Below are 15,601 nucleotides of genomic sequence, written 5' to 3'. Positions count from 1 at the left end.
GTTTTTTTCAAGACAGGTTTTCTCTGTATAGCTCTGGCTGTCCTAGAACTCACTCTGTAGACCAGGCTGGTCTCAAACTCAGAAATCCACCTGCCTCTTCCTCCCAAGTGCTAGGATTAAAGGCACGCACCACCACTGACTGGCCACAAGTTCTTCTCCTACTTTCATGACTCTCTCTCTTTTTCGATTTCTTTCTTTCATGACTCAGTTTAATTATGGTTGCTTGTGTGAGAATATAGATTTTTTTGAGTTATTTACTAGAACATAAGTAACTTACCAGTGGTTATACTACTGAAGAAATATAACTCCCCTAGTAGTTATTAACTGCCAGTAGCTCTTCAGCTGGGGTGGGGCCTTTTGAGCCCCTCTCCCATCCATATTGGAGTTGATTGGCTTGGTCTTTTATGGATCCTATGCAGGTAACCACAGCCACTGTGAGTTCATAAGTATAACAAGTATCTCATGTCCAGGGAGCACTCCTCCCCATCCTCTGGCTCTTCTTCTGCCCTATCTTTGGTGATATTTCCTCAGCCATAGGAGGGAGGAAGAGGGAAAGAGAAGAGAAGGAAAGAGAGGGAAGGAGGAAGGGAGGGGAAGAGAGAGAGAAAGAGAGGGGGGAGGTAAAGAGGGGGAAAGGGAGACTGATTGATTAAGATTCCATGTAGGGATATTCAACAGTGCTCAACAGTCAGTGTTTCTTAGCGCTTTGACCAGATATGAGTCGGCATTAATTGCTGCCTACTGTAGAAAGTTTTTCTGATTAAGATTGAGACCAACACTAATCTGTGGTTGTAAACATATATAAAGGCTGTTTGCTAGCAGGTCCATTTTGCAGAATAACAGCAGGAGATTCCCCACTAGGGCCTATGACCTCATTGATCATGAACTTTTCAGCAGATTTACAATCCCAGTTATGAATTTCCTCCTGTGGAGTAGGCCTCAAATCCAGTCAGAAAGCAGTTGATTATCTCCATATAGTCATGCCTCTATTGCTCCAGTGGTTATATCTTGCCTGGCAAGCTGATTTTGTAGTACTCAGGTTTAGCCCTCTGTTGAATAAGATCATTGATGATCCTTTCCAGCAGTATAAAAGCTAGCCAGTATGAAGGAAATTCTCAGGTCAATTCCAGCTTGATTTCTTTATGTCTTACATCCAGTATGTGATGTCTTCAGCATGAAGGTCTTACCATTGTGTTGTGGTGTGTAGCCAAGAGCAATATCATTAAGCCTATATTGTACACCTGGGGCCTTCCTGACATGGGAAGGTATCCCATACTCGGCACTGAGATTTTCACTTCACAACCCTTGGCTTCTAGGAGCAGCACTACTCATCCATGCAGCCTCCGCTCTCCTGGACTGTGGACTGCTGCACACAGATCTTACTTCTGTCCCTCTGGTTTCTCAGCCTACTGCCTTTCTTTTCTGACATGAAGTGGGCCATGAGGACTATTTTTGGTTTACTTTCCTTTGCACTCTGAGGTTTCTTTGTACGACAGAGATTCTACTTCTCCAGTCCTCACTCCTTCTGTGATGGCACCAAGATCCTTGCCCTATCCAGTTACCCTTTGTTTTTATTCATGGATCAACTCTCTGCTCTGTGGCTGATTGAGTGGCTTTCTTGTCATCTACATTTTAGCAATACAAATAAAACTTGAGCCTTGGCTTCCAACATTCAGATTCTTTGAAGGCCATGGCCAACTGGAGAGGGACAGGCAAGATGTTCTTTTCTTCAATCACGTTATTTGTCTCTTGATTGCTTTTAGATAGAGCCATTATCTTCTGTCTCTGAAATCATAATTTTCCAATAATCTATTTAGCTACTTTCTTGACAATATGCACTTCATCCTTCTGGAGTGGGCATGAGGTAGGTCCCATCCTCCCACCTCCTGGAGAACAGAGTGAAGCCTGCACTTCATTGCTTCCACTTCCCCATTTTGTTTCCCTCTCCTTCCAGGGCTGTGGTTCTAGTTGGGTCCACTGAGTTCTGTTGGCCTCCTGTGTTCTCTTGCAGAACCAGAATCTGTCTGTGCTGCTGCTGGGAAGGCCTCTTGGGCTGTCTCTTCACTGCCAGGAAAGGCTTATGTTCCCTGGCAATGTCTGTCTTCCAGCAGGCTCTCTTCACTTTCACTCTTGGCTGCCTTGAATTGGAGAGAAGTCCCTACTTGCTTCATCCTAGGAATGACCTTCTCCTTGGGGTGAATATAGTACCTGCTGTACAGATGGCCAGCTCGTGGGTGGACTGCAGTGGGCAGCCATATTTCTGTTGATATTCAAATACTCTGTATTCTATTCTCTCTTAACTTTCTGCTTACTTTGTATCTTGGGAGAAAGCCTATTTGACTACTCCAAACCTAATTCCATTGTCCTTGAAGTTCTATAACATTCCACTTCTTTTCTTAAGCCCTAGTACATTGCTCTTCCATGTCAGGGCTGTCCTTTCAGTCTCCTCTTTACGTTACATATTTGCCTGCTTAAATTAGGTGGTTAGCTTCTGTTTGTGGAGAGGTGAGTGACTGTGTGTGCGTTTGTACAGCCCATAAATAGTAATGAATGTGTCTGTGGGAAGAGCTCATCCTCTAACCTTCAGTTTGCAAAGCACAGGATGGTTTCACAGCTGTTCCTGCAGCTGGCAGTTCTGTGTGCTTGGGTCTGGCTGTCTGGATGCTAGTATGCTGAGAAGGCTCTGAGTGGGTTAGGTCTGCCCTGGGATTTCAGTTCAGACAGTATTCTGGTTTGGGAGTTTTCATTAACATCTATTGTCTTCACTTCCTGGGATCAGGTACCCAACAAAAAGCCTGTGGGTTAGCTGAAAGAGGTGTGGGCTCTACAATGTGATTTCTGGGTTAGTGGCCTGCCCTGGTTGGCTGTGGAGTTAGGGACCACAGTAATTACTTACTGTACCAGTGATGGAGGACAACTAAGTACCAGGTGATATATATATATATATATATATATATATTTCATGCATTACTTGTCTAATTCTCCTGTCCATTCTTTGATGTAGAAACTCTTACTATGCTCATTATATAGGTGAAAAAAGTAAAGCTTAGCAAAGTTGTATCCTTAATTTTTTATTACATTTGTTATTTTGTGTGTATGGATACATGTATGCCATAGCATGTGAATAAAGGTTAGAGGACAATTGTATATGTTCATGGATGTGTGTAAAGGTTAGAGGACAGTTGTGGGTCCTTGGGATTGAACTCTGATCATCAGGCTTGTCAGCAAGTGCCTTTACCCACTGAGCAATCCTGATGGCTTTCCAAAGTTGTGTCTGAGGTCATGTAGCTAGGAGTTCGTCAAAATTGATCATTTTAGGACTGTACAACTCTTAAATCATTGTGCTATACTTTCTTTTTTTTTTTTTTTTAAAGATTTACTTATTTATTTTATGTATATGAGTACACTGTAGCTGTCTTCAGACACACCAGAAGACGGCGTCAGATCTCATTACGGATGGTTGTGAGCCACCATGTGGTTGCTGGGAATTGAACTCAGGACCTTTGGAAGAGCAGTCAGTGCTCTTAACCACTGAGCCATCTCTCCGCCAGCCCTGTGCTATACTTTCTACCCAATCTTTTTTATTTCCATTTCCTCCTTATAAAATGAAATTTGAAATTCTTGCTTTTTCACTTCTTCTAGAAGATGGAGGAAAACAATGTTTCCATGGATCAAGTAAATGTGTTTCCACATACTGCAGGTAGGACCAAACACCAGAGACGCCAAGGTGGGCTGCCGATATGGCTGGCCGTGCACTGGGCATTTTCACATTTCTCTCGTTCCTCCTGTGCACTGTTCCTGTGGCTTGGAGCAGCCACCATCTGCCTGGGTCAGCTAGCCCTGTCAGAACCTGCCTGGTACCCAGCAGTCCCCACCTCCCAACCCCCTTTACTAGCTTCCTTCAGTTTTCTTTCTATTCTTTTGTTTTCTTTTCTCAGAAAAGACTAAAGTTACTGGAGGTTGTCTTGTTTACACAGGGCCCAGACTGCTCCACAGTCTGTGTGAATGGAACAGAGGACAAAACAGCATGAGGTGCCAGGGAGGTGGGAGCTTGGCAGTTTCTCCTCATCCATTCCCCAATGTCTGTTCTGGGCTACAGTAAACTGACAATACAGATTGCCGAGAGCTCCTGATCTCTGTTTAAGTAGATGCACTGCCTACAAATGGCCAGTTTTGGTAGAGAAATGGTCCATCTCAAGTATCTTATTATCTTCCTGTCTCAGAGCCCAAGTTACTGGGAGACACTGAAATAGTTTCCCTTTTCCTGGACTGAGTGGTGCTTTAAGTTGGATGAAGGCCATAAATGTAAAGCTTGCAGATCTGTTCTCTGTGAAGGCCGAGGTATGATGGGAGGGTTTGTTTGGCAGGTCCTGAAGGGTGAACTCAGGCTTGTGGGTGGCCAGTGCTTTGGGAGGGCACTCTTCTCAGGCCTAGTGGGATGGATGCCAGGACTTTGGCTTTATGTTCAGGTTTTGTTTTGTGATCTCAGATGCCTGGGTGCCTGCTTGTGGTTCTCAGATCCTCCTAGTAAAATGCAGCTGTGTCTCCTTCCACTTTGCTCTTTCTCCTTCTCCGTTGGCTTCAGTCAAAGCTCTAGATAAGCTTTCCCTGCATTCTTTCTACCAAAACCAAGTGGCATGGCTGCAGGCCAGGCCTTAAAGGACATACTAGAGAGTTTGTATTTGTTCTCTGGATATCCTCCCAAAGCCTGGGAAACATATTCCTTTGAGCTAACCCCACTTCACCTCCATCTCTCCTCAGTCTTCCCAGTGGTCCACTCTCAACTCCATGCCTACTCTCTTTTGTGGGAAAGCAAATGGAGGCAATAACTGGGTCAGCTGAGTGGTCCTTGTGGGATTATTGAGGAGAGATGAAGGATCCACTTGCACTTGATCTCTCGTCCTCTGTATTGGCAGAAAATGTTGTTGCTGCCTGAATGTGTGTAGGAGATGGAGGAGATGCGAGCCCCTCTGCCCTCTGATCCCTTTCTTGCTCTAGGAGGTAAGGTAGCTGGTATGTGTGTGTGGCCACCCCCCACCTACTGCTCCTCAGTTTCTTCTGGGCCTCTTGTTCATTTCTCATTTTGCCCTTGACTTCTTCCTTCTCATTTGTCTTTCTTATTGCCAGTTCCATATTTACCCCTGCTGTAGGAAGGGAGCATGTGACTGTGTGTGCACATGCATGTATGCATGAGCACTGTCATGCAAGGCAGGACATCTGTAGCTTTGGGGTTAGAGTGCTTTCTTTTTTCCTTCCTCTTCTCCCTTCCTTTCTTTGCTTTTAAGATAGCATCTCATTCTTTGGTCCAGCAGACTGGCCTTGAGCTTGCTATTATCCTCCTGACTAAGCTTTCCTAGGGCATAGATTGCAGAAGTGAACCACCATGCTAACTACTTTCTTTTGTTTTATATTCTGATAATGTTGGGTCCCTCTCTTGAGCTTGACTCTCAAGTCAAGGTTACAGGGACAAGAGTGATAAAAGGCATTTGGGAGAACCTGGGCTGTGTCCTCTTGAGACCCATCCCCCGGCCTCCCTAGCCTCTCTTAGTGTAGTAGCCCCTTCCCTTGCCTGCCTGGCCCTTCCACCCTGGAAATGGTCAGGCACCTGCTCAGAACAGTGCCGTTGCTGTGAACTCGTTCTCTGTCTCTCAGTGTGATTGGTGCCCCCAGGAAACCAGGATGCTGGGAGGAACTTGTGTGGCACTCAGCAGTTCCATTTTGTGATAAAAAAATGGAGAGGGAGACTGGCAGAAAGCAAAAGCTGTTGCTGCTGGGTGAATGTAGCAGCTATTTTTAGCCCTAAGCCTTTGCTTTTCCGTTTGGCTGTGCTTTTTTAGCACAGTGCTGGTCCAGCAGGGATGTTTTCTTTCAGGGCTGCAGATGTCCTTAGGGAAGGTTTCTGTCTGTCCCTGGGAAGACATGGGCTGGTCAAAGGGCAGTAGCTTCAGAGAGTGGGTCCATTTTGCCGCAGTAATGTCACAGAACCAGCAAATCGGAGCAGGGTGGAGCATGGTAGGGGTAGGAGAGAAATGTAAACAGCATAGTCTCATATACACAGAAATACTCCTCTGTAGCTGATGCAGTGACACCATTGCAAGTGACTGGAGGGAGTGGCACCAGGCTGACGCATTTGGACTAACACATTCTGAATCCTTCTGAGCTTTGTGTCACTCTGACTTAGTGTTGTCTCTCTTCCTGTCTCTCCTAGATTATGTGCTAGTTTGGGTAAAGTTGTCTTGATGTCCAGCTTGTATTACAAATTTTCTTACTGCTCTACAGAGACTCTCTACTAAACATAATTCCCCACCCTCCCTTTCCTTCTCCCTTGAAGACAAGATGCTCCTTCCTTTCTTTATGACTTCTAGATACTTCATGAAGGTTAAATCACATTATATATGTCCTTTTGTATGTGGCTTATTTCATTTGATGTAATGTTTTGGGGTTTTGTGTTCTAGTATATACCCAATTTCATTCTTTTTTATATGACTGAGTAATAGTCCAGTGTGTGTGTGTGTGTGTGTGTGTGTGTGTGTGTATAGTAGGTCTTAAAATTTTTATGTGCTTCTTTTTTGAGACGATCTTATGCAGTCTGGTTTTGAACTCACTATTAGTTCAAAGATAGTTCATTAGTTCATTAGATAGTTAAGACTGGCTTTGATTTCCTGATCCTTCTGATTGTACCGCCCGACTGCTGGGGTTACTATGCCAGGCTAAATCTCTTTATCTGTTGGTGAGCACTTGGGTTAGCTCTGCTCTAGGTGTATTCCTGGCTATATAGCATTTTTTTTTTTCTGTAGCTTTTTGTTTTGTTTTGTTTTGTTTTAAAGACATCGTGTCACTATGTAGTCCAGGATGGCATTAAATTTTTGCTCCTCCTACCCGGCTTAAATACAGAAGTATTGTTTGTTTGTTATTTGCTTTGTCTTAGGTTTATTTTATTTTAACCCTGTGTACTAATGTATCAGTGTGTGTGTGTGTGTCAGTGCTTGAAAGTGTGTGTGTATGTGTGTGTGTGCGTGCAGAAGTATAAGTGCTGCAGAGGCCAAAAGATGATATTAGGGTCCCTGGAGCTGGAGTTCCAGGTGATTGTTAACCACCTGACATGGGTGATAGGAACGGCAGAAAATACCTTGAGAGCTGATCGAATCACATTGAATTTGTATGTTGTTTTGGTTAGGGTTGTCATTTAACAATATTGTCTCTAATCCATGAGTATTGGACATCTTTCTGTCCCTATGTTTTAAAACTGTTAACCTCTACTAATAATTATGCTGTAATTTGTTTGGTCATTTAAAAAGCAGCACAGAAGATTGTGTGGCTTGGAAATGTTGAGCTTTGCTGCAGGATGCTGATGCTGTCAGCTGTCAGCTGTGATAATGGGTATAATTAAAAGAGGATGCTACAGATACTGATACGGACCTGTCTCTGTATCTGTTCACATGTAGTTCAGGTGGATAATTTCCTTCTTTTCCACCATAGCCAGTAGCACTATCTACAATGGGGAAGGAAGGGCCAGGGTTGTTATGCACATGCATTTCTAACCAGGGGAAAGCCCAAGTGATGGGAGATGGGAACTGCAGACATTTATGGAGCAGCAGTAGAAGGCCTGTTACACTTCTTTACAGGAGCTGTCTGACATTCGTGGAGTAAGCACTGTTATGGGAACCATGAAGGTGGGAAGGAACCAGGCCCTGACCTTTTGTTTTCTGTGCTTGTACCCTCAGGTCCTGGTTATGGCTCTTCAGCACCTGTCTTCAGCTAAGATGGCCCCTCTAGGAATGCTGCTGGGGCTGCTGTTGACTTCCTGTTTAACTCTCTGCCTCAGTTGTCAGAACTCAGTAAGTGTCTTCCTGTAGATTAGAGCAGGCAGGAGGGGGCCTGAGACAGTCCCTTTGTCCTCAAGACCACTGTGGGATGGGCTAGGTTTAGAGTTTTCTGTTTTATGGAAACATTTTTCTCATTTCTGATTCCTTTAATCCCTGCTTAAAGGTCATGGCAGTTTCCCTTTGAAGGGACAATGGGGATAACAATGATGATGATAAGGTAATAATAAGCTCCCACGCACCAAGCACTGAATGAAATGCTTTATATGTATTCCTTTTAAAAATAATTTATTTTATGTGCATTGTTTGTTTAGTCTGCATGTAAGTCTGTGTGAAGGTGTCCAGTCTTGGAGTTACAGACAGTTGTAAGCTGCCATGTGGGCACTGGGAATTGAACCCTGGTGCTCTCTCAGCCAGTGCTCTCAACTGCTGAGCCATCTCCTCTGCCCTCTTGTGTGTGTTCATAGCAACTATTCCAGCAACCCTATAAAGTAGGCAACTATAATAATTTTCATTCTGGAGAGGAAGAGACTGAAGTACTTTTGTCAGAATCACTGCAGTGTGGAGAAGAGTTGGGGGAGGTCAGGACTATCCTGACAGCTCGATGGCAGCCCCAAACAGACTGCTCCTTCCTCTCCTTTGTCCTTAGTGCTTTCTCTTCTGTCCAGAGATTACTTCTCCTTTTCTGTTCTTCCCGGGCCTGTCTTGGTTAACTTAGTCCTCATTGTTCAGAGCTGCGATGTTGTCACAGGTAGATAGAGGCTGCCAAAAGAAGCCTGGCCTGCCTGCAGCACATGAAAGGGCCCTTACCACAGCAATAGACTGCTCTTGACCAGCTCCCACTATCTCCCCTTCCCTACAGATTTACCTTCCCTGGCCACCTTTCTTAACCCTTCTTACTAAATGTTGGGTAAGGCTTTGGAAGTACAGGCCCTTGAAGTGCAAACAACAATTGTGATGAATTCAATAACAACCCAGCTCAGCTAAGGTTCACCTCTGGCTCCAAGCTTCCACCTGCTCTGTGAAGTGATGTGTTTCCCCAGCCCCACCCACTTTGTGGAGTGGAGAATGTACAGATCGGAGTCACGAATCCTTTTGAGCTCCCCCCCCTCCCCCAGACAGGGTTTCTCTGTGTAGCCTTGGCTGTCCTGGAATTCACTCTGTAGACCAGGCTGCCCTCGAACTCAGAAATCTGCCTGCCTCTCCCTCCCAAGTGCTGGAATTAAAGGCGTGTGCCACCACCGCCTGGCCCTTTTGAGCTTTTGATGTTCATTCTTTGAATAAGATCCTGTTGGTCCTGTTCTGCACCCTACCCCCTCCAATGCCTTTTTTTCCTTTTCTTTCTTCCTCCTTTTTTTTTTTCTTTCTTTCTTTTGCTTCTCAAGGACAATGGAAATGGAATCCCAGGATTCCTGGGGTAGGACTAGTTACAACATGATGTCTTTGACATAGCTTAGTAATAAAAATTACCCAGAAAGGCACCTAAGAGTCTTGAGGGATCAGAAATGTGTCCCCTTCTCAACTTAGAGCTCAGGAGGATCCCTGTGTTCCCTGTTGAGAGCTAAAGCAGATGCACAATTAACAAAGCATGCTGATGAATTTACTTAAGGACTGTGTGTTAGCAAGTCCCTTTTGGATAATAGTCTAACCAAATAGATGAGCTTTCAGAACCGTAATTATTCGGGCCCATTTATATTAGCTCTATTGAGTCTAGTCTCAGAAAAATGTTAATACTGACTCTCATCAAGAAAAGCTGCTTTTATTCTTGTCTGTTCCTAAGCTGTGTCTGTTTGTCATAATCTCTCATCATGTGCTAAGAGCAGTAGGAGCTAAAGCATCTTTTCTCTCATTCATACCGTAAAAGTGCTGCCCTGGTGGCATTTAAAATCCAAATTATGCAGCTAGCCACCTTGCTGGTATTCTAAATGGAACCAGTGCTTATGAACCTTTCTTCAGAGCCTGGAGTCCAAGCACTGTTCTCACTGAACTGGAATTGTCTTGCTTGAAGGCATTTGTGTTGGTTGATACCTAACCACAGCATGATATCTGTGTATATCTGTGTGATCCGGGGATGACTTCCCTACCCAGCACCTGATGTCGTACTCTCTTGTGGTAGTACTTAATATTCGATGTCATCTTGACAGGCTCGAGGGTTGCCTAGGAGACAAACGTCTGGGCATGTCCGTGAAAGAGTTTGTAGATAGGTTAATTGAGGTAGGAAGACCCGCTCTAGCTGCTGGGACACCATTCTGTAAGTTGGGATCCTGGACTACATGGAGAGAAGGCAAGCTGGACCAGTATTTATACCTCTCTGCTCCCTGACTGAGGATGCCAGGAAGTACTTATCTTAGGCTCTTGCATGCCTTTCCCCATGATGGAGACCCCCCCCCCCTTTTAATGTACATTGGTATTTGGCCTGCATGTATATCTGTGTGAGGGTTTCAGTTCCATTGGAACTTGAGTTATAGACACTTGTGAGCTGGTTCTCTGGAAGAGCAGCCAGTGTGCTCAACCACTGAGCCATCTCCAGTCCCTACTGTATCCATTTTTAAGACACTAGCTAAAATAACTGTTCCTTCCTAAAGTGGCTTTTATCGGGTATTTTGTTAGACCAACCAGAAATGTTAAATTGGATGCCACATCATAAGAGGAGGATAAGGGCTGAGGGACTGTGGCTGTGAGGCTCCTGGCTGCTGAGATGCTGTGAGTGGGTAGGGAGGCTGTGGAGCTTAGTGAGATGAACACAGCCTTTATGTTCTCTTTTGTGACCATGTTGAGGTTTATTTCCTCATCTGAGAGACTTGTTGCTATCTCCTTCTCAAACTTTTATTGAGATTAAATATGATTATATAGATAAATACCAGCACCAGCACTAGTATAATATAGCAGATAAATACCAGATGTTATTTTTAGTATGAGAGTATGGATTCCAGTGGTTAAGTTTTCAAAGGGGGGAGGTTGTAATATGTTACCTTAGAAGTCTCTCTGTGTCACAGTGTTGTTGATACAAACTACTCCCCCCCCCCCACACACACAGCTCTCATCTTAAAGGGAATAAGAGATAGCTTATTTAGGAGGCATTTTGAGGGAACACAGATTTTGCTTACCCAAAATATTCCATGTTTCAACATGGCAGCAGTTTCATAAAGTTTTTACAGATCATAAATCAAAGTAAGTTTAAAATACATTGGTGAGCTGGGCAGTGGTGGCACACGCCTATAATCTGAGCACTTGGGAGGCAGAGGCAGGCAGATTTCTGAGTTCGAGGCCAGCCTAGTCTACAGAGTGAGTTCCAAGACAGCCAGGGCTACACAGAGAAACCCTGTCTCGGAAAAAAAAAAATTGGTACGTCTCTCAGAGATAAAGTTACATTGAGATGGATGAAGCTTTCTTACAGGCTCAAAATGCTGAGGACACGACCAAGAGTATTCTCAGATTGGTAGAAGCTAGTTGTCTGTTGAGTCAATAGATTCTGAAAGTCTTTTATCTATTGTCTATTGTCACAGGATGCTCTGGTGTGTGTGTGTGTGTGTGTGTGTGTGTGTGTGTGTGTGTGTGTGGCGTGGGGAGCATGGCTGTTCTGGAGGATCAGAACTTAGCCCAAGAGAAGGTAATTAGACTCTGGACCTGTGACAGTCCAGTCTCTCCACAGTACTGAAATTCTAATCAGCCAATCAGTTTCTGCAGACACAGATTCCTCCTGGGAATTTTTGTTCATAGTCAGATGCTGCATCTTTTCAGAACTTTCTATTCACAGTTCTACCATCTATGATGAGGATTTATTCATCCTCTTTGATCTTAAAGGTTTGATTTAGCCTTTAGAACTATCCTACTCAACTACACGTACCAGAAAGTATGTATGGTTGGTTAAATCTGTTTGTCAGCTAACACCTCTGTTGGGAGTTCTTGCTAGTCAGAAGAGAGGACATTGATATTTGGATGATGTGATAAGGAGGAGAGAGTGTTATGTTCTAGCATGGAAAGGAGCCATGAGAAGCCAGCTGTGAGTGCTGGAACACAAGATTTACTTTCAAGTTGACCAAGAGCAGCCCAGCTCTCTCATCTCTTAGTTACTCTGGTAGTCAGGACACTGTTTTGCTTTCCTCACCTCCTGGAACTGTGGTTTTTCTCACCTGGCCCATGAGCATCTGCTTGGGAAGAGGGACGTGGTGGTACATATATCAAAGTGTTCTCATTGTCCCAGCTTTACTTTCTCAGCATTCAGTGTACCACCATTAACTAAGATATTTAACTAAGAAATAGAAAAGTGAGTCTGATTTCACACATGGGTTTCAGAGTCATGCTGTGCAGAACTTAGATCCTTGCTCTGCTGAGCAGTGTGACTGTGTCTACACCTCATCTCTACAGTGGGGATGGTCTATCCCTCACAAGTGAGGCTCTGATGAATCAAGTCATGGGAAGCAGTTTAACCAGGGCATGGACTCTGGTCAAGGCCTAATAAGTGGTAGCTGCCATGATTATTGTAATCCCATTCTTTAGGAACATGTGGTCTTTCTGTGCTGTCTAGGGATTTAGTTTGGTGGTTCATCACTCGCCTCACCTTGGGTTTGTTTCCTGGTACCACATAAAAATATGAAACAATCCTTCTGTGCCTGGCTAATGTCAAAGTGCCCTCCAGTCAGTCCCATCAAGCTGTTGAAGACGTGTCTATTGTATATGTGCCATTATTTATTTTCACTGTCAATCTACTGTTGGGCACTTGGGTTGATTTGTATCTTAGTGGTTGTGAATAGTGCTGTAGTAAATGTAAGTGCAGTGATTTCTTTGTCATACTGATTTCAGTTCTATATACATGGTCAGTAGTATGATTGATAGGTCCTGTAAACCCTTAACTGTTTTTGGTAATGACTACACTAATTTATATTGCTACCAACAGTGTGTAAAAATTCTACCTTTCTACATCTTCACCAGCATCTTTGTGTGTTTTCTTCATAATAGCCATTCTAACTCAGTAGAATGATAACATGTTGTTTTTATTTGTATTTTGCTAATGGTGTTGCTGTTGCCTTAGGCATCTTATGGAAGAGTCTGTCTGGAGTTTTCACTTCCAGAGGGTTAGAGTCCATGACCATCATGGCAGGAAGTATGGCAGTGTGCAGGCAGGCATGGTGCTGGAGCAGTTGTTGATAACTTATATCTTGTTCTATAAGCATGAGAGGCAGAGACAGAAACAGAGGGGCAGGGGAGTGAGTCTTAGTCACTGTTCTATTGCTGTGAAGAAACACTATGACCAAGGCACCTCTTATTAAATAAAATATTTAATTGGGGGCTTACTTACAGTTTCACAGGGTCAGTCTGTTATCATCATGGTGGGAGCATGGTGGCACACACGGTACTGGAACAATAGCTGAGAGCTCCTGATCAAAAGGCAGGAGGGAGAGAGCAGAGAGACATGGGGCTTTTAGGTTTCAAAAGTGCACTCCCAGTGACACATTCCTCTAACAAGACCAAACCTACTCTAACAAAGCCACACCTCCTTAGGCTGATGACTAACCATTCAAATGTGTGAGCCTGAGGGTTGGATATTCTTATTCAAACCTCCTAAAGACTGGGAATGGATTGAGAAAACTTAAAGCCTACCCTCACTGACACACCTCCTCCAACCAGACCACACTTGCTAAAGCTTCCCAAACAGTTCCACCAACTGGGGACCAAACATCCAAACATAAGAGCCCGTAGACTTCCATTCTTAGCAGCACAATGATACTGGATATTTTTCAGATACTTGTTAGCTATGCTTAAGCTGTGTCTATCCAGGGCTTTGGGCATAGCCAGTAGGTGCCCTATTACTGAGCATTGCTGGAGATGAAATCTAGGGTCCTCATATATGTTAGCTAAGCATTCCACTAGGGAGCTACAACCCATGTTCCATTAATGTACAATTCATATATCCATTGAATTTTTTCATGTTGGTTTGTCTGGTCTCCTTACATATTCTAATTAGTAATCTCTTGATGGCTAAGAATCTTGCAAATGTTTTTCTCCAGTTCTTTAATTTTTTTTATTATTATGGTATTTATGATGTTGTCTGTGGGGACACATCTATAGAGAGTGTTTACACTCAGTACAACTTAGTTGATCCTTTGTATAGGTCCTAGGGGTGCCGCAAGTACTTTAACAACTGGGTTATCTTTATGGCTCCATTTGTCCCATTCTTGAAGTCGTCTGTTCTGAGGTTACGCTGTGTAGAAAATGTAATACCAGTGTTTGAGTTTTGTGTTTGGGGAATCATGTAAAATAAAAAAAGCCCTTTGCTCAGTCCAATGTCCTCATGTACTTCCCCTATGATTTTGTTTATAGTATCTTATTTTATTTTATTTTATTTTATTTTTTTCTCTCCCTCCCTCCTCCTTTTCTCTTCTCTCTTTTCTTTTTTAATGAGGTCTTTTGTATCCTAGCTGTTTTTCTTTCTTTTTTTTTTTTTAAGGTTTATTTTATTTATTTAATGTGTATGAGTGATGAGTGCACGGTAGCTGCACAGATGGCCGTGAGCTATCATGTGTGTGGCTGCTGGGAATTGAACTCAGGACCTCTGCCGGCCTGGCACTGTAGCTGTCTTCAGATGCACCAGAAGAGGGTGTCCAATCTCATTACAGGTGGTTGTGAGCTACCATGTGGTTGCTGGGATCAGAACTCGGGACCTTCAGAAGAACAGTCAGTGCTCTTATCTGCTGAGCCATCTTGCCAGCCTCCCCCCCCCCTTTTTTTTAAAGATTTATTTATTATTATAAATGAGTACACAGAAGAAGGTGTCAGGTTTCATTATGGGTGGCTGTGAGCCACCATGTGGTTGCTGGGATTTGAACTCAAGACCTTCAGAAGAGCAGTTGATGCTCTTACCCGCTGAGCCATCTCACCAGCCTGCTGTTTTTCCAACTCCTTATATAGCTGAGGATGATCTTGAACTTCTGATCCTCCTGCTTCTACCCCATTAATGCTGGGACTACAGGTGTGTGCTACCATGTCCAGTTTATGTGGTGTTGGGGACAGAGCCCAGGCCATCACACATTTGGGTGGGCCTGTGCCAGCAGAGGTGCAGTCCAGCAGCCCTTGCCAGTGTTGCTCTCTTTGCTTAGGATTGTGTTCATGGGGTTCTACATTCCCATACGATTTTTGTTGTTGTTGTTTTGGTTTGGTTTTTTTGAGACTGAGTTTCTTGCTTGCTTCACAGTAGGCCAGGCTGGCCTTGAACTCTCAGAGATTCTGGCTGCTTCTACTTTCCAAGTACTGGGATAAAGTCAGATGCCACCATGGCTGACCGAATTCCACACAAAGTTTTGCAATTGATTTCCCCCTATTTGTCTGAGTATATATGTGTTGGAGACGTGTGTGTTTCGTGACACATGTAAGTCAGGAAAACTTTCAGGGGTCAGTTTTCTCCACCTTGTGAGTCCTGGGGATTGAATTCATGTTGTAAGGCTTGGTGATAAGCATACTTACCTGCTGAACCATATAGCCAGCCCAAATTTTAGCAGTCCTTTTAAAAACTAATTCTGTAAAATTACAACTCTGTAGATCACTTTTGGTAGTATGGACATTTTGCCATTGTTAAGTCTCACCTATGAATGTAAGATGATTTTCCATTTTCTTGGGAGGGGAGATTCAGTTTCTTTTATTGGTGTTTTATAATTTTCTACTGTAGAAACCCTTCACTTCCTTGGCTAAATTCCCCCTCCCCACTCTGAGTGTGAATGAGAGAAAGAGAGAGAGAGAGAGAGAGAGAGAGAGAGAGAGAGAGAGAGAGAGAGAGAGAGAGA

General features: G+C 43.8%; 1 protein-coding gene across 5 annotated transcripts in view; it reads left to right on the top strand.

Moving 5' to 3' along the window:
* The window catches only part of Sil1 (SIL1 nucleotide exchange factor), a 255,742-nt gene that overhangs the window by 53,056 nt on the left and 187,085 nt on the right, over window positions 1-15,601 (top strand). For all 5 annotated transcript variants that reach the window (XM_031365349.1, XM_031365350.1, XM_031365352.1 and 2 more), the window contains one exon: window positions 7,725-7,838. In XM_031365349.1, coding sequence (XP_031221209.1) covers window positions 7,734-7,838 — 105 coding nt within the window. In that variant the 5' untranslated portion in view covers window positions 7,725-7,733. The remainder of the gene's footprint in view (window positions 1-7,724; window positions 7,839-15,601) is intronic.

This window comes from Mastomys coucha, unplaced genomic scaffold, assembly GCF_008632895.1.
Source record: "Mastomys coucha isolate ucsf_1 unplaced genomic scaffold, UCSF_Mcou_1 pScaffold13, whole genome shotgun sequence".
Lineage (NCBI taxonomy): Eukaryota > Metazoa > Chordata > Mammalia > Rodentia > Muridae > Mastomys > Mastomys coucha.
Note: the sequence above shows the minus strand (reverse complement) of the source record. Positions and strands in the feature narration are given on the sequence as shown.